We start from the raw sequence: 25,190 nt of genomic DNA, 5'->3' as shown, positions 1-25,190 counted from the left end.
ATTCCCATAATGCTCTCTTATTCCATGTCTTCTACTGTTCCTATTCTCTCCTCTTCTACCATTCTCATAACTGTCTCTCTTATTCCCTCTCTTCTACTGTTCCTATTCTCTCCTCTTCTATCATTCCCATAACTTTCTCTTACTCCTCTGATTCACCTTACTCTATCCCTATGACATTACTCTATCCCTGGTTCCAGTGCTCCCCTCTCATTCTTCTTATTCGCTCTCTCCTACTGTTTCCATTCTCTCCTCTTCTATCATTCCCATACCTCTCTCTCTCTCATTCCCTCTCTTTTACTGTTTCTATTTTCTCCTCTACTATCATTCCTATAACTCTCTCTCACTCCTACTCTGATTTGCCTTGCATTTGTCTCTTCCATTCGCCTAATCTCATCTTTCACACTTCTCATCTCATCATTCCCTAGACATTCCACCTGCTCTTTCAGCTCATCTCTCTCTCTCTCTCTCTCTCTCTCTGCAAGTCAGCCACTCTTATTTGCCACTCTCATTCATTCTCCCAATTGAGACCATCTCTGAAAACTTCACAATCATTCAACCTGTCCATACTCCCCACTCTCATTATTTTATGCATATGTCTCTTGCTTTTCTCGCCCTCTATTGGAGAATCTCCAACCTCTGACTCAACGAGGTCATTTATAGTCATCTCTAACTCACTAAGTTCCTCCCATTGCCTGCATTTTGCACATATACGTATTTCCCCCTTCTCTCACCTGCCACATATACAACTGCCGGGATGCATACATTCCACAAGTCCCATCATGCTACAAAATCACGTATTATATCACACAAAATGGAGTCATTAAATGGGGGAAGACTTGGTGATATGCCATTTGCAATTTTAGCTGCTGCTTTCATCATTATTCAAAATAGTGTCGAGGAACTATTACAACTAAACGCTAAATAAGTATAAGGGAATATAACTATAGGTATAACTATATAAGTAAAATTACAAACAAAATACAAACAAAATATTTAAGTATACTAAATATAAATAAAATAAAATTAAATAATGAAAACTTATGTTATGTTCATCTTCTCTTTCACCATTATGCATCCGATTCGAACCCCATCGTCTCGGTAACCAAAATACACAACATAGTGACAACAACTAACTCCAAAAGCAACCATCGAAGGACATTTGTATTACAGAAAAACAACTTAGTATGAATCTCGACAGAAGTCACACTATTCACCAATTAAAAAAGCACTTTTTTCAGCACAACTCAAATTCCCCGGTGACTCTAGCACCCACTATGAATTGTTGGAACTTGGTTCCCTCTGGCTTCTATCTCTTCCCAAAACTAAAACTTTTCCTCACTTGTCAGCATTTTTCTTCAAATCAAGAGGTGATTACAGCTGTAGAGGGGTATTTTGCAGATCTTACTGAGAACCACTACTACAGGAATGGGATAATGGTGCTGTAGCATCACTGGAATAAATATATTAGTCTTAAGGGAGATTATGTTGAAAAATAAAAATAATTTTTTTATTATTATTTTTATTATTATCTGAGATCTCCAGGGAGTCAAGGACTCGTCGATGGAGGCTGTAAATCACCCAAACCAGCTGTAAATCACCCAGCTGTAAATCACCCAAACCTATGATACCGTCCCAGTAAATTCATTCACACTAGATGCACTCACTTCCCCTAATGGCAAATTATGAATGGGACAAACTTAACTTCCATGGATGCCCCCTTCCCCATGTTCACTCCCTACCTTCCATATATAACGAAATATTTCATCAGTTGAAATGCTATAATACCCATTCAAAAATGTATAGACCTCTATCATATCACCCTTCTTTCTCCTGTTAACCAGAGTCTGCAATCCACATACTCGCAATGTCCTCATAATCTAAATCCCATAATCTGGATATATTCTTTGTAACTCTTCTTTGTATCCTTTCCACAGCTTCTTTATCCCTTTGGAACCTGGGAGACCAAATCTATGCACAATAATCCAGGTGTGGTCCTATCAAAGTCTTATAAAGAGGCAAAATGACTTCCTTATCCTTACATGTCAAAGTTCGCTTCAACATGGCAATTATCCTCTGAGTTGTATTTGCAACTTTTGCTGTGACCTTTGAACTTTAAATTCTTATCTACCAATACACCAAGATTCCTTGCCTCTTCAGTTTCTTGTAGCATAACCCTGCTAATATAATATGCCACTGGAAATCTAATCACAGCAAAGTTTGTAACTTTACACTTACTAAGATTAAGCTGACAGCTATTTTCGTTTACCCAGATTTCCAGTCTATTCAAATCATTTTGTAATTGCTGAGTATCATCCCTGATTGCCTTGCCTATCTTCGGATCACCAGCAAGCAATTGCAAATCTGATGATAGACCCTGCTTAATGTCATTAATGTATAGATTGAACAATAATGGCCCAAGGACTGAACCCTGAGGTACACCACTGGTTACCTTAAATCTGGCAGATTCACACCCATTGTATACCACTTTTTGATATCTGTCTGTCAACCATCCCCTGATCCAAGTCAATAGATTATTATTATTCTTATTATTATTATTATTATTATTATTATTATTATTATTATTATTAAACAAGACCTCATGGGGTCAAAGACTCATCTGGGAGGTCCTTTTATCACACACACATCTCATCATACTGTGTCTTAAACACACTCAAACACCACAAACTTGCAGACACCACACTCTCAGGCAAGGCATTCCAATCATTCACAACTCTGCACGAAAAAAAAATGCCTCTTACTCACCTACTCACACCCTCTTTATACAGTTTCCAGGGATGACCTCTGGTTCTCCCCTGATCTCCCACTATTCGCTGTAGAACTTCTCCACCATTGATCCTATAACAACCCCTTACCAACTTGTAGGTCTATCATATCTCCCCTCTTCCTTCTGTCCACCAGACTCTGCAAATTACATCTTCTCAATCTTTCCTCATACTCAACATTCCAGAGGTCAGAAACTACCTTAGTCAGTCGCCTTTGGACCCTTTCCAACATCTCTTTATCCTTCTGAAAACCCGGTGACCAAATCTGCGCACGATAGTCCATGTGTGGCCTAATCAGAGCCTTAACAATGGAACAAGAATCTCCCTACTTCTACATATCAGTGTCCTCTGCATCATTCCCAGAAGTCTTTGTGTTGTCTTCACAATTTTGGTGATGTGTCCCCCTAAATTTTAGATCCTTATCCACTATCACCCCCAGATCTCACCAAGCATAAATTCTGCATCCTATCTTTGTTTTCCAAATTTTAAAACCTTACATTTTGCAACATTGAATTCACATCCCCATTTGCTTGCCCAATCACTCAATTTATTCAAGTCTTCTTGCAAGGCAACAACATCTTCACTACTCTTTATGGTTTGTCCCAACTTTGCATCATCTGGAAACAATTGAATATCTCCATCCAAATCTTCGCCAATATCATTAATATACAAGTTAAATAGTAATGGCCCTAAAACAGACCCCTGAGGCACTCCACTAGTGACTTTCCTTTTCCTGGATATCGCACCCCAGATTATATTCCAATCCCATATTCTCCAGTTTACACAACAGCCTATTGTGTGGTATCCTATCAAATGCCTTAGAAAAATCCAACATTATCATAGTGTATCCATTCCCTTTATCCAACTCGATCATAACATTGTTATAAAATATGAGCAAATTGCTAAAACATGACCTTCCTTTAGTAAACCCATGTTGTTCCCCACAGAGTATAGAATGCTTGTCTACCCATTTCTGTATGCGAGTTCTTGCCAACCTCTAAATACCATACCAGAGATACTAATAGGTTGATAGTTAAACACATCAGTTTTTGCACCACCCTTGTGCAATGGAATTATCATATATTCCTTCCATTCCTGTGGTATCATTCCTGAGCTGAGACTCAAGTTATACAAATGTGTGAAAAGCCTAGCCAATTAAGCTGAACATTCCTTTAGCAAACGGGCTGATATTCCATCTTCTCTATTGACAAATTCCTATTTTATTCCCATATTCCCATTTTAGCTTTTCTCATAATACTTGTTACTTTTCTGATCTGAGCTTTATATATTTCATAACTCCTCTCACTCTTATTCTCACGATATTCTTTCCACATCATCTTCTTCTTATGGATCTCTTGTATAATAAGGCTGCACATCCATTTCACTCCTACCTATTTATTCTCCGAACACTAGGGATACATCAAGATACTGCCTCATTTACACTTTCAAAGATTCCCATGCATTGCTGACATTTTTACCATTCAGTAACTGATACCATGCGACCAAAGATAGTATTCTTCTAAATTGATCATAATTTCCAGCTTTGTAGTTTAGCATGTAGCCTGTTATCGGAGCTTCAATACACGTAGATACTTCCCAAGAAAGAACAGCATGATCACTGTCACCAATTGGTGGTAAAATAGCCATATTCTTGACAGAGATCCCTTCTGATGCTATGAGCAAATCCAATATTTTGTCAAAGAGTACTGAGTTCCTTCTTTCGCATGCTGCTTGAGAAAGTTGTCTTGCAACAATTCAATAAATTCATGTTTTTTTTTCTTATTATGAGATTTTCTTCTACCCAATCAGTCTTTGATTTTGGAAAATTAAAGTCACCCATAATGATCATTCGTTTGGTACCAATAAGGCTAAATTGGTGATGCATTTCTTTGTCCCCTACAACTGAGCCGCCAGGTCTGTAGTAACATCCCACCATATATTTCATTCTGTTAACCTCCACTTCACACCAGATAGACTACTCAAACTCATCGTTACATGGGACATTGTTACCATCATTGTTTTCTTGTATTTCTACCCTAACTGGACTTAAGTCATCTGATATCACTCCTCCTCCTCATTTTCTCCTATATCTTCTGATTTAGCAACAAACTCAACTTTGAGCAACAAACTCAACACCTTTGTTTCTAATGCTCCTGGCATTTGTGTATAGACATAAGAAATTATGACCTAACCTATTCTTATAATTAGATATGCAATCTATTTGGTCTTGTTCTAGAATTTTCTCTTTTCCCTCCCCAGACATATTTAAAAGGTCCAAACCCAAAGCATATTTTCCCACTCCTTCACCACATACATAACCATGTTCAAAGGCATTCATATCTTTATCATGTTTGTATACCATAGCCGAACTTTCATACACATTTTTCCCATTCCTCCCTTGATGATCTAGTTTCCCTGACTCTCTGCATTGGGTCTGATACCAAGAAGTAATTTGTTTGCTCATACTTGGATAAAGGATTAAACTAAATTTATTAAAGTAATTTCTCCAGGTTTCTGATGCCAAATGAATTCAAGTGCAGGCCATCAATACAAATCTTCTCTGCCATCAAACACACCCCACACATCCATATCTAAAAACTCACATCCATATCTTCTACATAGCCTGCGCATGAAATCATTTGCTATCATTAACTCGGTACTATCATATCTAGGTAGTAATCCTACAATTTTGACTCTTTCACATTTCTTTCTCGCTTTTTCCAACAGACCTTTCATATCTTCTCTCATATATGTTTGTCACCACTTAAATTATTAGTATCTAATTTTGAAATTATAAATTAGTTTTTTCATTGTTCGTCCGAGGTCTGGTTTCAGACACCCACGTATATATGTTTTATTTTATTCCGAATATTATACTATAACTGTAGTTTTAACTATCTATACAACGATATGCCAGTTATACACATTTCCAGGGGTTATGTGAAGCATAAAAGGTTGAGAACCACTGAACTAGATGATGTCTTTGAGAGATTATGAGACATCCAAGTTTGCAACTTTTTTCTTAACAAAAAGAGTGTCCTTCAAGCACACTTTGCTTAGTGAAGCCTTTTGCCTTTTATCCTGTCAAGTGCTACCACACAGTACCTTTGCTCATGATTATTAAATTTGAATGTGTATCCACTTTCAAATTTAATAATCAAATTTAATAATCAAATTTGTATAGCATGATGATTTCTCTTGAAATCATCATGCTATACAAATTTCCACAAGTTGATTTGTCTGAATTTGTAGTTGTAATCTTCAGAAATAGTGTTCATCCTTCGGTTTTGGACACCAGTGTGCTACTAAGGAATATCACAGATGGCATTCTGAGATCTTCCATTGAAATGACTTTTTAAAGTCTAATAAAATTGGTGTATATACCTTGTTACTATACTTAAGGTAGATGTACCTTATTCATTAACAGCTCTTATTAATTTATTATAAAAGGCAGTCAGATTACTGAAACATGAGCATCCCTTGATATATTCATTCTGAACCTCATAGATAATATTAGCCTCATCTTTCCCATTTTGTATATAATCATATTAACAACTACAGAAGAAATACAAACCGTTTATAGTTTGATGCTTCCATTCTAACACCACCACCACCACTACAATGTAACAGTACTATTTCACCTTCCTTCCCTTCCAGAGCACTTTTCCAGTAGCTAGACCTTCACTGAATAGCCAGATCAATGGAACTATCAATTCCTTACCACATTCTCTTAAAATGCTTGGTGAAATCCCATCCAGTTCCACTGCTGTTTTGATTTCCAGAGTAATTGATTATTTTAAATACATTGTCATCATGCACTTCTAAACCTTCAACTCTTCCCATCCCTATAGGAATAAAACCTGCTTTTCTGAGATGAAATACCTCAATAAAGTGATCATTAAACAACTCCTCTCTGTCTCTGCATTAGTAACTTGACTACCCAGTATGGTAGTGATGGATGAGTGGTGGGTATGCAGCAAGTATTACTTTTGTGTATGTGTGCAAAAACTGTAAATATGGTTAAGCATTGATTTGACAAGAACCTCTGCAATGAGACTTTTGACTCCACAAAGGTCTGGAAATAATTATAACTATTTCTAAAATAGTTTTTTTTTCCTTCCTCCCCCCCCCCCCACAATTTTTTTAGGTAATAGTTAGTGAAGATGGAGTTTTTGGTATCAATAATGAACACAGTCCAGTTGATGGAATTCCATACTGTGTACTCATGGATCATGTCATTGACTATGTGTACGTATATTGTTCTCAAATTTAATTTAGATTGTTTCTTAAAACATAATATTTCAATTAAAATACAATATAAATTTTTACTAAACCTATACTTATGAAATACAAATTAGCATCTTATTCTAACAATACTTTGATTTTAATTTTACTTTGAAATAAAATGTCTAAATAGCAAAGATGCTTAATTTTAATAGAGATACACTCTAATGAAGACTGTTATATAATCTTTAACACGTTCACTGCCAACTACGAGTTCGTATATGAGCTTCACAAGCCAACTACGAGTATACTCGTATGTCGATTTACCGACCTCCTATGCCAAAGACGAGTTTACCCTTAGTATAATTACCTTAATTTGGACCCTTGGATTCTGAATAAAGTGGAGAGCACGTCTGGGGGCTTGATAGAAGGGAAATAATTTCAACTAAAATATAGTATATTATGTATGTGCCTCAGGAGCCAACTACGAATATACTCGTATGTCGATTACCAACCTCCTATGCTAAGCGTGAGCTAATCCGTAGCATAACACGTAATTTGTAAATCAATTTAAAACTGATAAAAATCAATAAAAATAATAAAATGAAATCAATAAAATAAAAACCAATTTATTCAAATTACGAATGATACACTTTAAAACAATTTTCCACACACAATGGTGGTTTTTCCTGGCAAACAGGACAATAATAACAAGTTTCATGTCGTTGTTTGTTTCGTGTACATATTCGGCATGGCTTTGTCGGCGAATATTTTTTTCTGTAGGTGGTAAAATTTCCAAATAATGAAGATCCCGAATGCTGCTGATAATCTGTGATGCTGTAAGCTTATCCATTCCAACAAAAACTGAGATAAATTGATCTCTAAATTTTAACGCAGTCATTGCGTTTCCAATAATTATATTATAAAATTTATGCACACTTTGAATGTATATATATATATATTAAGAATGCGTATTGCCAATTTCTTTGGCCATCTAATTGTCTTTCATAAGAGGGAATAGTAAGAAAGCATTTGATCAGAAAGATCGATGCCTGACATACCCAAATTATAGTCCCTAACAATATTTGGTTTTAATTGAATTTTACCATTCCGATTTTTTGCTTCAGCCATTTAAAATTTGTGCATATTTGAAATGGAAAAAACTTCCCTCTTATCCTTCCATTTGCAATGATGAATTCATTAAATTCATCATCGCTCATATTAGCGTAAACTTCTAATTCTTTATCAGTAAGTTTTCTTTTACTGGTCATGGCGAAACTCAAGGTTTTTAGAGACTAGACACAATAAACACATTCATCAGCGCATGTAATATATGGGTGGGGGTGATACGAAATTACTTGTAGTTGGTGTATGAAACAAAATTCTGTCTGATAAGCTGGCTACGAGATTACTTGTAGTGACCTTGAAGACACGAAAGCGCTTGTCATCATGCGGGAACAAACTATGCCCGAGGAGCGTGGCAGAGAACGTGTTAAAATAATTTTAATAATTTTTTTTTTATTTAACAAAAAAAAAAGGAAAGAAAAGAAAATGGTATATTCATATAAGTACAAGAGGTAAGAAGCTGTGACTGCTAATATTTTTGTGTATAGGCTGGTTTTCAGTCTAAGCATTTCATCTCAAGATATCTCAAAACACAGTGATGAATGTATTGGACAAGAGAGATGGTATACTTAGATTTTGCAAAGGTTTTTGATAGACTGCCACACCACAAATTGATAACTAAACTGAAGTAAATGGGAATGGATGATAGATCAGTTAGTTAGACAACTGGTTCTCAGATAGGTATTATCAAATTGTTTATGGGGGGTGGGGGGAGACACTATCCTGGAAGAGAAAAGTCACCAGTGGTATGCCACAAGGGTCAGTTTTGGAACCATTGTGTTTTAACCTGTATATTAATGATACTGGGATAGGTTTAACTGGTGATATACAATTGTTTGCAGATTATGCAAAACTGGCGAGAGTGATGAGTAATCAAGCATACATTGTGACCTTACAGGAGGACTTGAATAGATTGTATGAGTCCTCATGTAACGCCACAGGAGGACTCATTGGAACTGTCAATTCAATGTTGCCAAGTGTAAGATTCTGAAATTTGGTAGGCAATAATGGGATCCAACGTATACACTTGGTGGAGAAATTTTGGAGGAAGTTGAGGAAATAAGAGACCTTGAAGTAGTGGTGGACAAGGATCAGAAATTCTGCAGTCACATTGCACATGTGAAAACATCACATCAAATTATGGCAATGATGCAGAGGACCTTAACTTGTAGAAATAAAGAGGTTCTGGTTCCATTATATTGATCAGGCCTCCTATGAATTATTGTGCACAAATTTGGTCTCCTGGTGTTCATGGTGATGAGGTTATATTGTAAAGGTTGCAGAAAAGACTGATTAAGGTGGTAATTAGTTTTTGGGATATGGTATATGATGACAGATTGAGAGAATGCAGTTTCAAAAGCCTTGTGAATAGGAGGAAAAGAGGTAATATGATTGAGACATATAAGTTGATAAAAGGTTAATACTGGGTTAATGTGGAAGGAATTTATTTTTCATTTGATTGGGGAAGGGGGGGGTAGGACAAGGGAACATCCCTGGAAGCTGTGTAAGCAGGGTCATAAGGAGCAGGTTCTTTGCATGGAGAGCAGTTAATGAGTGGAATTCATTGGCATTGCTTGACATCTTGATGAAGGCAGATACATTAAATGAGTTTAAATCACGGTTTGATGGGTTTTTGTGTAACAGTGTTGACCTCCTGTGATGAGTCTTTTGACTTCATGGCAATCTAGTGTTAATAATAATAAATATGCACTCTGAATATAATCTCCACAGTATGAAATGACTCCTAAATTTTTTATTTCATTACTGTTATTATGATTATAATTATATATATCTTCACAGTATTAAATAATGGAGATTGATGGAATTCCATACTGTGTACATGTTACTTATATACATGTGATGAGCATCCTAGTGCATCGTATATTGTTATGCAGTGAATGCATATTGATTTATTGTTCAATGATTACAGGTTAATTTATTATTATTATTATTATTATTATTATTAACATCTGTCCTCCATGGAGTCAGAGACTCATCGTGGGTAGTACACACTATTGCACACAATGCTCATTCAACCATGCCTTAAAATGATTAAATATATCTACATTTGCAACATACTCAGGCATTGCATTCCTCTTACCAACCACTCTCCATGCAAAGAACCTGCTCCTCATTCCTCTGCTCACACCCTCTTTATGCAATTTCCACCGATGGCCTCTTATTCTATCCCCATCTTTCATTCTATGAAAAATCTCTTCCATGTCAACCTGATAACAACCCCCGACTAGCCTCTATGTCTCAATCATATCCCCACTCTTCCTCCTATTCACGAGGCTCAGCAGCTTACATTCTCTCAATCTGTCCTCATAGTCCAAATTCCAAAGACCACTGACAGCCTTTGTGAATCTTCTTTGGACTCTTTCCAATATCCTTGTCACCATGAAAACCCAGTGACACCAGATCTGTGCACTGGGGAGAGTGATGAGGAATCAAGCATACATTGTGGCCTTACAGTGCTGATCCACAATAATCCATATGAAGCCTGATCAAGGCCTTATGCAATGGCATCATAATCTCTCTCCATTTCTGCATGTCAGGGTCCTCTGCATCATTGTCATTATCTGATGTTATGTCTTCACAACTCAGGGGCCACATTGCACAAGCAATGTGGCCCCTGAATTTCAGGTCCTTGTCCACCACCACTCTCAGATTTCAAATTTCCTCTACCTCCTTTAAAGTTTCCCTATCAAGTGTATACTCTGCATCCTGTTGCTGCTTTCCAAATTTCAAAACCTTACACTTTGCAACACTGAACTGATAGTTCCACTTACCTTCCCATTCATGCAGTCTATTTAAATCCTCCTGCAAGGCCTTACATCTGCTTGACTCTGCATTGCTCTCCCCAGTTATGCATTATCTGCAAACAGCTGCATATCACTAGTTAAACCCATCCCATTAATATACAAAGTGAACAACAATGGTCCCAAAACTGACCCCTGCAGTACGCCAGTAGTGACCTTCCTCTTGTGGGATACCACATCCCCATATACAACTTTCTGATACCTAACTGACAGCCAGTCACTGATCCAACTCAGAAGTCTGTTATCCAATCCCATCTGTTTCAATTTGTTATTAGTTTGTCATGTTGGAGCCTATCAAAAACATTTGCAAAATCCAAGTACACCACTGTAAATGCATGCATTTCCCCTGTCCAAAATATTCATCACTTTGTTATCGTACATAAGTAAGTTAGTAAAACATGATCTCTCCTTAACAAGCCCATGTTGATAACCACAAAGAATACTGCTGTTTTTAACCCAATTGTATCCTACTTCTCACCAACCTCCTAGTATACCTTCACCACAACTCCAGATATAGAGATTGGCCTATAATTTGAAGCTCCAGCCTTATCACAACCTTATGCAGTGGAACAATTTTACCTTCTTTCCACTCCCTCAGGAGTCATGACAAGGGGCCATCCCTGGAAGTTACGAAAGGAAACTGTGAGAAAGTGGGTGAGGAGTGGTTTCTTTGCATGGAGGGTGGTTGAACCATGGAATGCATTGCCTGATGGAGTGGTGAGAGTGAGAATGGTCAATGCATTTAAGGAGTAGTATGATAGACTTGGTGTTTCCTAGGAGGGACCTCCCTCGATGTGTCTTGATAGACTTGTGTTTCTTAGAAAGGACCTCCCACGATGAGTCTTTTGACTCTATGGAGACCTGAATAATAATAATAATAATAATAATAATAATTCTTCCTTCTACTTGCTACATATCTAAAAAAACTCTCTAGGGTTTTTCTTTGCCTATTTTGCAAGTTTCGTTCATACTGCGCTTTTGTTTTCCTGACTAACTGAATCACTTTCCTGGCTTGTTCTTTATACTCTTCATGTAACTGATTATTATCATTATTCATCTTGTACTGTCTCCAAGGTACCTTCTTCTTCCCGATTTCATGCTTAAACTCTTCATTCATCCATTTTACACCTACCTTATTCAACCTTTTGGACTTTGCAGTGCATTCACACATTGATGCTGTTATGTATTTCTTTGTCAGTTCCCAAGCAGCATTTATTTCCTTACCACTCAACTCCTCATTCCATGCTCTAGCTCCAAGCTGTCTCCTAAGCTTGTCATAATCACCAGCCTTATAATTTCACATATATCCTTTCCTCACAAAAGTTTGCATATGGCTAGCCAAGACCCATGTTATCACTTCATGATCACTCTCACCTACTAGAAGAAAGTATGAAACCCCACTCACAATTACATTGTTTGATGATATGATGAGATCTAAAACTCCTGATCCTCTCATGCCTTTCTTTGCATGCTGCCTGAGAAATTAATTTTCTTTATTCCCAAATGCTATTTTTTCACTCCAATTTGTGTTTCCTAGGAGGGACCTCCCTCGATGTGTCTTGATAGACTTGTGTTTCTTAGAAAGGACCTCCCACGATGAGTCTTTTGACTCTATGGAGACCTGAATAATAATAATAATAATAATAATAATAATTCTTCCTTCTACTTGCTACATATCTAAAAAAACTCTCTAGGGTTTTTCTTTGCCAATTTTGCAAGTTTCGTTCATACTGCGCTTTTGTTTTCCTGACTAACTGAATCACTTTCCTGGCTTGTTCTTTATACTCTTCATGTAACTGATTATTACCATTATTCATCTTGTACTGTCTCCAAGGTACCTTCTTCTTCTCAAGTAGAGTCCAGTCTCAAGTAGAGTAATGTGGGCAAATATGAGAATGGGGAACTGGACAATGAGACTTATTTGTGCCTATGGTCCCACAGAAGGTTCTACTAAGGTAGAAGTGGAGGAATTTTTTGATGCTTTAGAAAAAGCAACTGACACAATGAAAAATGAAAAGTTGGTCCTTGTTGGGGATCTAAATAGTAGAGTAGGAAATGATTGTGAGACATACAAAAATATTTTGGGAAAATTTGGAGAAAAGAGCAAAGCTAATAATAATGGCAAATATCTGTTGGATTTCTGCTCAGGACATGGACTGGTTATTACTAACACCATGTTCCAACATAAAAATGTGCACAAATTCACATGGAGAGAAGAGGCTAGGAATAAGAAAAGTCTCATTGACTATGTTATTGTTGATAGTGATGTTTTCTCCCTGGTGCAGGACACCAGAGTGTACAGAGGATTTGAAATTGGAAGTGATCACTATTTAGTCTTGAGCAGGATAAAATTGAATTTCATATTGAAAAGAATAACATGTAAGAAAGTTTTAAAGCGAATAAAAGTTGAGCAGCTCTCAGATGTAAACTGTAGACTAAAATACAGAAATATTATTGAAAAGAAAATGAAAGAGTTTGAGAACAGGAATCAAACCTTGGAGATTCGGTGGCAAACTCTGAAGGAAACATTGATTGATTCTGCCAGAGAGGCATGTGGTTAGGTTGTGTGCAAAGATAAAAAAATCAGAACTCCCTGGTGGACACAGGAAGTTAAAGAGGCAGTGAAGGAAAAGAAGAAAGCATATCAAAAGTTCCTGGCAAATAAGTCAGCTTTTACTCTTACAGAATACAGAGACAAATGTAAGAAAGCTAAACAGTGTGTAAAACTAGCTAAACAAAAGTCATGGGAGGACTTTGGCAAGAATATAGAAAATAAATATCAAGAAGGTGGCAAAATATTCTGGAGGTTGTTGAAGAAGCTTAGGAATGGAGGAAAGAGTGCTGTAAAAGGAATTAGAGATGATAAAGGTGAAATGAAAACAGGAGAAAAAGATATCCTTGAAGTATGGAGTAATTACTTTGAAAAACTGCTAAATGAAACAAGCAGTGATGACAGCACAGTGATAAAAAACACTGACCAGGCATGCAGTCAGGAATACATATCCATACTTGAAGTAGAAAAAGCCATCAAAGGCTTGAAATGTGGAAAGGCAGCAGGAGTAGATGATATTCGACCAGAAATGCTGAAGTATGGTGGTATAAGAGTCTTACAGTGGCTGCACCACATAGTTCAGAAAGCCTGGACAGAGGGACGAATTCCCGATGATTGGAGTAGAGCTCTCATAGTACCCATATATAAAAAGGGAAATAAAACTGAATGTGAGAATTACAGAGGTATTTCCCTACTGAGTGTTCCTGGCAAGATCTATGCAAGTATACTTGAGAAACGGTTGAGAAGAATTGTGGAAGAAAAGCTTGGTGAAGAACAAGCTGGATTCAGGCCAAATAGAGGCTGTCAGGATCAGATCTTCACTTTACGACAAATAGTCGAGAAAGCATGGGAATATAACAAAGATCTGTATTTAAGTTTTGTCGATTTGGAAAAGGCATATGACAAGGTGCCAAGAGAGAAGCTATTCAATACGCTGCAGTTATATGGTGTCAATGGGGCATTATATCAAGCAATACTCAGTCTTTATTTGAGTTGTGAGTCAGCAGTTAGAATTGAAGGAAGTACAGGAAGATGGTTTAATGTTAAATCTGGTGTGAGACAAGGATGTACATTATCCCCTCTGTTATTCATTATCTATATGGATCACATTATGAAGGAATGTGGTATTAAACCTGATATCAAAATTGGAGATGTTAATGTCAGCTCTTTGCTTTATGCGGATGATGTTATACTTCTAAATAAATCCGCTACAAGTCTGCAAGATTCTCTGACTAAATTGAATAGCTGTTGTAATAGATATGGTATGAAGGTCAGCAATAAAAAGACAAAGACAATGAAAATAGGCAGAATCATTGCAATGTCAACTGTGTTGTGAATGGAGAACCTGTGGAACAAGTAAAACATTTCAGCTACTTAGGCACAATTTTTACTGAAGATGGTAAACTAAATATAGAAATAGACAACAGAATCAGCAAAGCTGGTATCGTGGGAAGTCAATTGAATAAATTCATATGGAATAAGAAAGAAATTAGTCGGAACACTAAATTAGCTGTATACAAGACTGTGTTCAAACCAATTTTAACTTATGGATCTGAGAGCTGGGTCAGAAGTAAAACACTTGACCAAAGACTAGAGACCGCAGATATGAGAGTTCTGAGAAAGATTAGAGGCGTGAACAGATGGCATCAATGGCAATATCATATTAAAAATGAGGATATTAGGAAAGAACTTGACATTGTCAGCATCCAGGAATGCGTTAGCAGAGCTAATCTCAGATGGTATGGTCACTTAAATAGAATGGGAGAGGAAAGATTAGCAAAACAAGTGTTCTCTGCCAGGTTGGCAGGAAAACGACCCAGAGGAAGACCAAGATATAGGTGGATTGATACGGTACAAAGTGCCTGAAGATGGTAAACTAAATATAGAAATAGACAACAGAATCAGCAAAGCTGGTATCGTGGGAAGTCAATTGAATAAATTCATATGGAATAAGAAAGAAATTAGTCGGAACACTAAATTAGCTGTATACAAGACTGTGTTCAAACCAATTTTAACTTATGGATCTGAGAGCTGGGTCAGAAGTAAAACACTTGACCAAAGACTAGAGACCGCAGATATGAGAGTTCTGAGAAAGATTAGAGGCGTGAACAGATGGCATCAATGGCAATATCATATTAAAAATGAGGATATTAGGAAAGAACTTGACATTGTCAGCATCCAGGAATGCGTTAGCAGAGCTAATCTCAGATGGTATGGTCACTTAAATAGAATGGGAGAGGAAAGATTAGCAAAACAAGTGTTCTCTGCCAGGTTGGCAGGAAAACGACCCAGAGGAAGACCAAGATATAGGTGGATTGATACGGTACAAAGTGCCTTAGACGATAGAAATATAAGATCTGATAATGTTGAAGTCTTGACAAGTAACAGACTGATTTGGAGGAAAATTGTAGATAGGAAGTTAGTAATGATGTAATTTTTTCATGTAGTACTGTCATATCCTGTACACCCCTTGAGGGTACATGGCAGGAATTTGATGATGATGATGATGATGATGATCTATACCGCCATAATTAAAATCACCTGTAATAATTACTCTTCCTTTATTCACTAATCCAAGTTGTTTATATGGTTCTTCATCATACCCTTCATATTCCCTGGTCTATACCAACATCCAACTAAATATGTCTTCCTGTCAACTTCCACTTTATACCACATTACCTCACAGCCAGTGGCACTATTTCCCTCTTTTATGTCTATCTTATGTGGACTTAATTCTCCTGGTATCATCAGCACTCCCTCTCACTTCTTGCCCTCACGAAAAATACCATATCCTGCCATTTCTATTCCCATTATGATATCATCTTCATTCAACCATGTTTCACTAATTCCAATGATTTTGGGATGAATAAACTCAATCACTGAAACCATTTCATCAATTTGATTAATTTAATCCTTAATGACATTGATTTTAGTTACATTTACTGTGATTTGTAAATATATTGTGAATGAATAGATCACATATGATAATGAAGCTGCTAAGAAAGGAGATGTGAAAGAGTTGATTGTTTTGGCAGGAACAAAATGATTTGGATGGTGAGAAATTTCTCACCTTTTGAATGAATTAAAAGGGGTGAAATATGCAATGAGAAAAGATATAGAGTTGCTGGAAGAAGCAAAAAAGAAAAGTTAGAAAAGATTGAGTCTTGGTATGATAGGACTGAATTGAGCAGAGGGCTATGATTGCTAATGAGTCAATGAAAAGATTGTACAGGAGGAATGGTGTGCAGTTTATAGATATATGGAATGAATTTGATGGACAAAACGACCTGTATATGCTTGACAGACTTCAATGGTTTTGGAGAAAGTGTTCATTGGAAAGTTGGAAGCACATAATCAGGTAAACTAAAAGTATTGGAAGGGGGGGGTCAAACATATGCTTAGCCACTACTGGAACAAATCAGGGTAAGTGCAAAAATGACCATTAATGGTCATGTATACAGTTTCATGGGTAGTGAATCTGACTGGATTGGCAATGACATTATGCACGGAACGTAGAAATGCATATACATGAATGCTAGAAGTATCAGAAATAAAGGGGAGGAGTTTGGGGCAATGGCCAGCTCATCTTGGCAAAAAGTTATCGGCATTGGCAAAACCTTATTGGCAGAAGATGATATGATATGATTACAGGAACAGAATATGAAGGGTGTATTGTAATTTCAGGGAGGACAGAGGATATAGGACAGGAAGAGGGATATTATTGATGATAGTTGAAGAACTTCAACCAACAAAAATAGAAATTAAGGAAGATGATTCATTTGAGGCTATCTAGCACAAGACAGAGAGGCCAACAGAGGTGAAAAAAATTGTTTGTTGCTATAGAGACCAAAAGGTGCACAGAAAAATATAGATGCCATGCATTGGCAGATTAGCACATTGAATGCAGGCTGAGTGTTATTATGAGGGATTTCAACTATAGAGACATAGATTGGAGAGTAGAAAGGATGCATGGTAAGATGAAAATGGAATTTATACAGCTACTAAGAGATAATTACCTGAAACAGCATATGATGGAAGGGATGAAGGGTTGGAGCATGTGAGATGTGGTAATAACATCAGAAGATGTATCAATAACTGTGTTGCCACTCTGATCCCGATTAAGCAAAGTGATCATGCAGTCTTATTCCGAGAGATTGCTAAATCATGAAAAAGTTTACATGAACTTCAAACTTGGTGATTATGACAAACTTAAGAGGCCAATTGTAGTTTATGGGAAATGGTCAGGGATTGTTTCAGGGAAGCAGTATCTGACTGCATTCCAAGGGTTAAGAGGATAAACCAAGCTGGAGTTAAATGGATCAGATCACCAGCCTGGTTAGACGAGTGGTTAGCATCTTCACTCTCCAACCAACCGGCTGAGATTTAAATCCTATTTGTGATTGTCTTTAGGTGAGAGATGAATTTCATCGCCTAGTATGAGACCACCACCCTACTTATTGAAGACCAGAAGTTGCTTGAAAAAGTTCCATGTTTGATCTCTAGAGCATGGTTTTTGGACTAGGTAAAAAATACAAAATTTATAAAATTAATAAAAATAGAAAAAAAAATCCTTAGCCCACCCATCGTATGAATGTATTATAGGTTTATTAGTATTTTATATTATTATTATTATCCCAAGACCCCATGGAGTCAAAGACTCATCTAGGAGGTCCTTTTGTCACACACACACACACACACACACACACACACACACACACACACACACACACACACACACACACACACACACACACACACACACACACACAGCTCATCATACCATGCCTTATACACACTCAAATTGACCAATAAACTTTTCATGGGTAGAAGCAATATGAAAAAAAAAATGAATGAGTAGCAATAGCAGGTACTGCGAAAAAAGAAAACATTATGGAGGGAAAATAAAAAAAGAGGTGGTCATCTTGCTCATGAGCAAAACAAAGTGCAGGCAAGAAAGGCAAACAGTATGGAACGAGAGCTAAATCAAAATATGATAGAAAATTAGGCTAAGCAGGCCAAAGAAATCCTAAAAAAATTTTTCATTATATAGCGAGTAAGAGGTAGAATGATTATGGAAGCCTAACTTTTATCAAATTAATTGTGGGAAAGTGATGGAGGAAAATAAATAGTTGAGTTACTAAGTGATCACTTTGCAAGGGTTTATCATCCAGGCGGAGATTTTGCATTTGGCAATGCTACTGAAGACAGATGTGAAAATTGAGTTAAACAAACCAGAGGTGTTCAGCATATTGAAAAATACCAATATGAATACAGCAGTGGGACTGGATGGCATGTTGACCAGTGTGCTAAAAACAGTGGCGCACTCAGGATTTAATCTTGGGGGGGGGGGGTTGAGTAGATGATTTGAGAATACATACTGTGCATTGCATACAACCTATGACTGAGCATCTGCAGTGATCGCCAATACATGATACCGTGATCTCTGGCCTGGCTTGGGTAAACAATGTATTGCCCATGCACTACTTCATTCACCTTGCATTCGCAATGGCCATGATTCTTGAGAGCCAGAGGGTATTCCCACTTTATGTGACCGCTAATTCATAAGTAGTATAAAAATAGAAGACATGACACAACGTAAATAAAAAAAAAAAGAATTTTATTTAGGAAAAGATTTTCTGGTTTTTTTTCCCCCTTTTCCTTTTTTTGGGGGTAGGGTCCCTTGGCCTCCTCCCTGGGTGTAAAATATGCAAGAGAACTGGCAGTGTCCCTTACAAAGTTGTTTAATCTATGTGTTGGCTCTGACAAAGGTTCTAAGGGAGTGAAAAGAAGGTAAGATTCCATTACATAAAAAAGGCTCCAAGACAGAAGCAGCAAATTACATCCATTTGTATCTTGGATGGAGGCTAAGGTAATGGAAAATTTGGTTAAAGATAAAATACAGCAATGAGTAGATAGGAATAAAATACTCTATGGTGGGCAGAATGACTTTGTAAAAGGTGGTTCCTGCCTTAATTTACTCACATTTTATAATTGAGTGACAGCAGAATTATATAATAAAAATATCTACACCATGATATTTCTGCACTTTTTCAAAGGCATTTAACAGAATACAACATAGAAAACTATTACAGAACTTGGATGGAACAAATGGGAATGGATATAAAACTGGCAGCATGGATAAATGAGCAGCTGATAGACAGCCACCAGAGAGTAGAATATGGTGGGATCTAGAAAAATGAGAATGATGAGCGGAGTGCCTCAAAACTCTGTACTATGACCTCAGCTGTTCAATTTGTATATTGATGATGTAGGAAATGATTTAAAGGAGAATATTCACTTCATAAAGGGAGATGCAAATATCCTGCAGAATGATTTAAGTAAATTGGCATTGTGGGCAAAGGATAATGGTTGTCAAGTCTTCAGGTTGAAAAGATTACATGCTGTGTATTACATTGATGGTACTAGACTGCAGGAAATTGAGGAAGCTAGGGATTGGGTGATGGCAGACAGAGAATTGATCTTCAGAGGGCATATTATTATTATTCAGGCCTCCATGGAGTCAAAAGACTCATCGAGGGAGGTCCCTCTGAAACACAAAGTCCATCATACCACTCCTTAAATGCACTGACTGTTCTCGCTCTCACCACTCTATCAGGCAACGCATTCCATAGTTCAACCATCCTCCATGCAAAGAAACCACTCCTCACTCTCTTTCTCACAGTTTCCTTTTGTAAGTTTTTCACAGTTTCCTTATTACAAACGTTGCAAAAAAGCTTAAAAAATTACTTGGATATTGAAAAACACACTAGCAAGTAAAGATATGGAGGTTATTTTCCCTCTTTATAAACCTATCTGAATCTTGACTATTGCACACAAATTAGGTCACCTAGGTTTCTTGGAAATCAAAAGGAGTTGGAGAGGATCCAGAGACAAGTGACCAAGCTGGTGGCAGTTCTATGGAATGTTTCCTATGAGGATAGGTTGAAGGTGTGTGAGTTGCAAAGTTTAGTTGATAAGCAGAAAAAAAGGGGCATGATAGAATCTTATAAGTTATTAAAGGTTATTTATGTTAAGGGATATTACATCCCATATTGTTTCTTAGCCGAATAAGAAACTCGAAGAGTTTCATGCCGAATATAGAAACTATATAAAGTTCGGCGATTCGAAGCGTAAGCAAATACCTGGATAGTGCAGCAACTGACCCTTAAGGTAGTGCAAGCTGAGGCAACTCATAGCAAAGGTGGAGCAAGATCTGATCACTATTCTTGATATTTACCCATAATGTGAACTTAGCTCCTAGGAGTTGTATTACTGTTCTACATTATGAGAGAAAGTCACTACCCAGACCGGTTTCAACCTTATGTATAGGTGAAGCGGGCTCTAAAAATAAGACAATCCCAAAAGATCGCCCAACTCAGCGTTGTTCCACTTGATGACAGGCTCACCCCGTCACCGAGAAGAACTTCTCAGCATTGGCTCTACCCAGTGGCAGGCTCACCCCACCACCAAGCAGAGCCATAATCTCAGCGGTGACTCCACTCAGAGACAGGCAAAAACCTACCTCTAAGTGGAGCCTCTCAAAGCCAGATCCACCCTGCACCAGTTTCCACCCTCATTGGAGTCTCATCAGTGAGTAGGTAGACCTAGTTAATAATACCAAGTTTGTAGCGAACAGAACTTACATCCCTTCTATGAGAATTGCCAAGAGGTGTCCTAATAAATTACTAAATGTATGAAGAGCCAAAGGCTTCAATTCAGCGACATATAACTTATTTAAGTTAAGGGATATTACATCCCATATTGTTTCTTAGCCAAATAAGAAACTCAAAGAGTTTCATGCCGAATATAGAAACTATATAAAGTTCAGCGATTTCAAGTGTAAGCAAATACCTGGATAGTGCAGCAACTGACCCGCCTTTGGCTCTTCATATATTTAGTAAGTTATTAAAGGTTTTCTATAAGATTGGCACAAAGGAAATTTTGCAATATTTGACAAATAGAGAGAGAGAGAGAGAGAGAGCTAGAGGACATCCATGGAAGTTGTGTGAGAGTATGGTTAGTAAGTGTGTAGACTAGATTTTTTGTATGGAGAGTGGTGAATGAGTGGAATAGATTTGCCAGAACTAGTTGTGTGTCCTAACAGTGAATGAGTTCAAGAAGAGATATGCTAGGTATTGTGTGTATAGAGATTAGCATGGGTCTCCCAGTGAGTTTCATGGCTCCATGAAGATACTATGAATAATATAATATATTCGTAATACTTGTAATATAATAATAATATTGTTAATAATAGTAATAATATTACAGTAATAGAATGTGATGCATTCAATTTATTCAGTAAGGACTAGCTAGGAAAGTAGAGGAGGAGCACTACTAATGATTGCAGAGGAATTGAATCAAATCAGATTATAAATCTCTAATGGTAGTGGATATGAGTATTACAGGAAACTTGTTTGAAGCTGTTTGGCAAGATAGAGGTAACAGGATAAAATAGACAATTGGGTACTATTATAGATGCAGGATCATTTAAAGAGACTGTGAACTGCATAGACAGATAAATTTTATGGATTTAAAGAAAACTATTATTGTGGATGATTTCAGCTATGGAAATATAGACTGGATGGAGGAGAAGGCATGCAAGTTGATGTGATGGGTATAGTGTGTTCAGGAATGACAGAGAGAATAAAATGGGGGGAGGAGTATTGTTGATGATAGCTGATGAGCTCCAGCCAAGGAGAATAGAAGTTGAATTGCAGGATAGAGAAAAGAGCACATTTGAGGCCATTTGGTGTGAGATTGTGGCTAGCAGAACTAAATATACAATTGGGTGCTGCTATAGACCAGGTGATGGAAAAGATGGTGGTGACAGTATGCACAAGCAAATAGAAGAAATGGGTGGAAGGAGGGTGATTATTATGGGAGATTTCAACTATGGTCGCATTGATTGGAGTGAGGAGAGGACACACGGGAGGAAGGAACTGGATTTTATGCGGTTATTAAGGGATAACTATCTGCGACAGCATGTAATGGAAAATACTAGGGGTCAGAGAGTGCTTGACCTAGTAATTACATCTGAGGATTTGGCTGTAACAAATATGACCACACTGCCACCAATCGGTGAGAGTGATCATAGGGTCTTAACTTGGGAGGTGACTAAAAGTGTAGAATTTTCAATTAAGACAGGGTACATGTGGAATTATCAGGCTGGAAAGTATGACAAGCTTAGGAGTTTGATTGGTTCAGTGCCATGGCATGTACAACTGCAAGGACTAGAAGTTGATAGTGCATGGGAGGTAGTTAAGAAGTGCTTGCATGAAGCAATGGCTGACTGTATACCTAGAGTCCGAATAATAAATCAAGTAGGGGTTAAATGGATGAATAACACCATTAAGCTTGAGTTGCAAAAAAAGAAACAACTATGGAGGGAATTTAAGGAGAAGGGTGACCGGCAGGCACATGAACGGTATAAAGCGCAGGCCAGCAGGGTGACGAGTGTGGTAAGAAAAGTAAAAAAGGATTACGAAAGAACATTGGCCATGCAGGCTAAAGAGAATTCTAAACAGTTTTTTAGATATGTAGCAAGTAAAAGGAAAAATGTACATGGCAGATTGATTTTAAAGAATGCCGATGGTAGGGAGGTAACTGAATCAGTTGAGATAGTTGAGTTACTGAGTGAGCACTTTGCAAAAGTATATCATCCAGGTGGTGACATTGCAGAAACGAATAAACCAGTAGATTATACGGGAATTGTGGTTAATGAAGTGGAGGTGAGTAGTCTATTGCATAACCTCAATGTCAATACATCTGTGGGATTGGATGGTATACCAGCTCGTGTTGTACGAGAAGCAGCTAAAGAATTGTCAGTACCCTTGACCATTTTGTTTAATTTGAGTCTTGGGTCTGGGTTAGTCCCGAGCGGGTGGAAAGAGGGGAAAATAGTTCCACTGCATAAAGGTGGTTCCAAGACTGCTGTTGTAAATTACCGACCGATTAGCATATCAGGAATCATTGTCAAGGTCTTAGAGAAATTAGTCAAGAAAAGAATACAGGATTGGATAGATGAAAATGGGATATTGTATCGGGGACAACATGGTTTTGTGAAGGGTAGATCATGCCTCAGTAACTTGCTCACGTTTTATAACACAGTGACGGCTGAACTGGATAGGGGGTAATGGGTTTACAGTGATACTACTGGACCTTGCCAAGGCCTTTGATAGGATACCACATGGAACCCTAATCAGTAAACTGGAGCAGATGGGTATAGATATAGGGTTGGTGAGATGGATAAGAGGGTGGTTGAAGGAGAGATATCAAAGAGTGGTTTATTCAGGAGTGGAGTCTAAAAGACGTCTTGTGACTAGTGGAGTGTCACAGGGCTCTGTTCTTGGACCACTGCTTTTCAATTTGTTCATCAATGATATTGGAAAGGATCTGAGAGGAAGTGTTCACTTGTTTGCTGATGATGCAAAGTTGGGTAGAGCAATTGTGAGTGCACAGGATGTCAAAATTTTACAGGATGATTTGGATAGTTTGGAGGACTGGGCTAGGAAAAATGGATGTCAATTTAATGTGGCAAAGTGTAAGGTTATGTACTTTGGGGTGAAAAGAATAGCAGCAGTATATCGCATTGGTGGAACCATACTCCAGGAGATTGATGAGGCCAGGGATTTGGGAGTGTTGGTGGATAGGGAGTTGAAGTTTAGGGGGCACATTGCAAAAGTAACTAAAACAGCTCACCAAATCACTTGGCTTCTGAAAAATACTTTAACATGCAGAGACAAACAAGTTGTTGTTCCTCTGTATCGAGCCTTGATAAGACCCCATCTGGACTTCTGTGCCCAGCTATGGGCACCAGGGTTTCTTCGTGATGGGGAGGAAGTGGAGAGGGTCCAGAGACGAGTGACCAAGATGATAGCAGGTCTGTGGAATGAACCTTATGAGAATAGGTTGAAGATTTGTGGGTTGCAGAAATTGGACGATAAGCGAAGGAGGGGTGATATGATTGAGACATTCAAATTACTGAAGGGTTTTTATAAGATTGATCCAGAAGATATTTTTGAAAATATGACTGGTGGTGGGAGGACTAGGGGCCATGCATGGAAGCTGGGCAAGAGCGTGGTTGACAAGGGTGTTAGAGCTAGGTTCTTTACTTGGAGAGTGGTAAATGAGTGGAATAAGCTTCCAGAGTCTGTTGTGGGTGCTACGACCGTGAATGAGTTCAAGGCAAGGTATGATAGATACTGTGTGAATGTTGAGTAGTTGTTCTTGACATGATGTTAGGACCTCCCTCGATGAGTCTGTCGACTCCTTGGAGTTTCCCGGAACAATAATAATAAAAGTTATGATAATAGCACCTGAGAATCTGTCTGTAAATGAGTTGACAATTATGTCTCTATTTGGTGAGGATGATCATGCAGTTCTGATTAAGAGGTGACAATGTATGTCAGAGTTTTAACTAAGAAAGGGACATATGTGGAACTATGTTAAGAACTATGGAAGGCAAGTGATTATAATACTTAGAAGGCAGCTTGAAAACAGTACTTGGGTATGACAAACTATGGTAGAGGAATCAACAGTGAATAGGAATTAGTTAAATGGTGCCTGAAGAAAATCTAAGGATGCCTATAGATTTTTCAGAGTGAAGGAAATAAGAATGAGAGATCACCATCCCCATAAATTGCAATCTGAGGATGATGATTGCATTCCCCAGAAATTGCATCTCAT

At 37.7% G+C, this 25,190-nt stretch overlaps 1 protein-coding gene across 1 annotated transcript in view; it reads left to right on the top strand.

Annotated features, from left to right (window-relative positions):
• LOC150103771 (carnitine O-acetyltransferase-like) overlaps positions 1-25,190 on the top strand; it is a 214,323-nt gene that overhangs the window by 142,689 nt on the left and 46,444 nt on the right. The window contains exon 9 of the mRNA XM_090396967.1: positions 6,931-7,031. Coding sequence (XP_090253093.1) covers positions 6,931-7,031 — 101 coding nt within the window. The remainder of the gene's footprint in view (positions 1-6,930; positions 7,032-25,190) is intronic.

This window comes from Typopeltis vanoorti, chromosome 8 (genome assembly GCF_054136105.1).
Source record: "Typopeltis vanoorti isolate ZY-2024b chromosome 8, IOZ_Tvanoo_1.0, whole genome shotgun sequence".
NCBI classification, from domain to species: Eukaryota; Metazoa; Arthropoda; class Arachnida; order Uropygi; family Thelyphonidae; genus Typopeltis; species Typopeltis vanoorti.
This window is presented reverse-complemented; position numbering and strand designations above follow the sequence as displayed.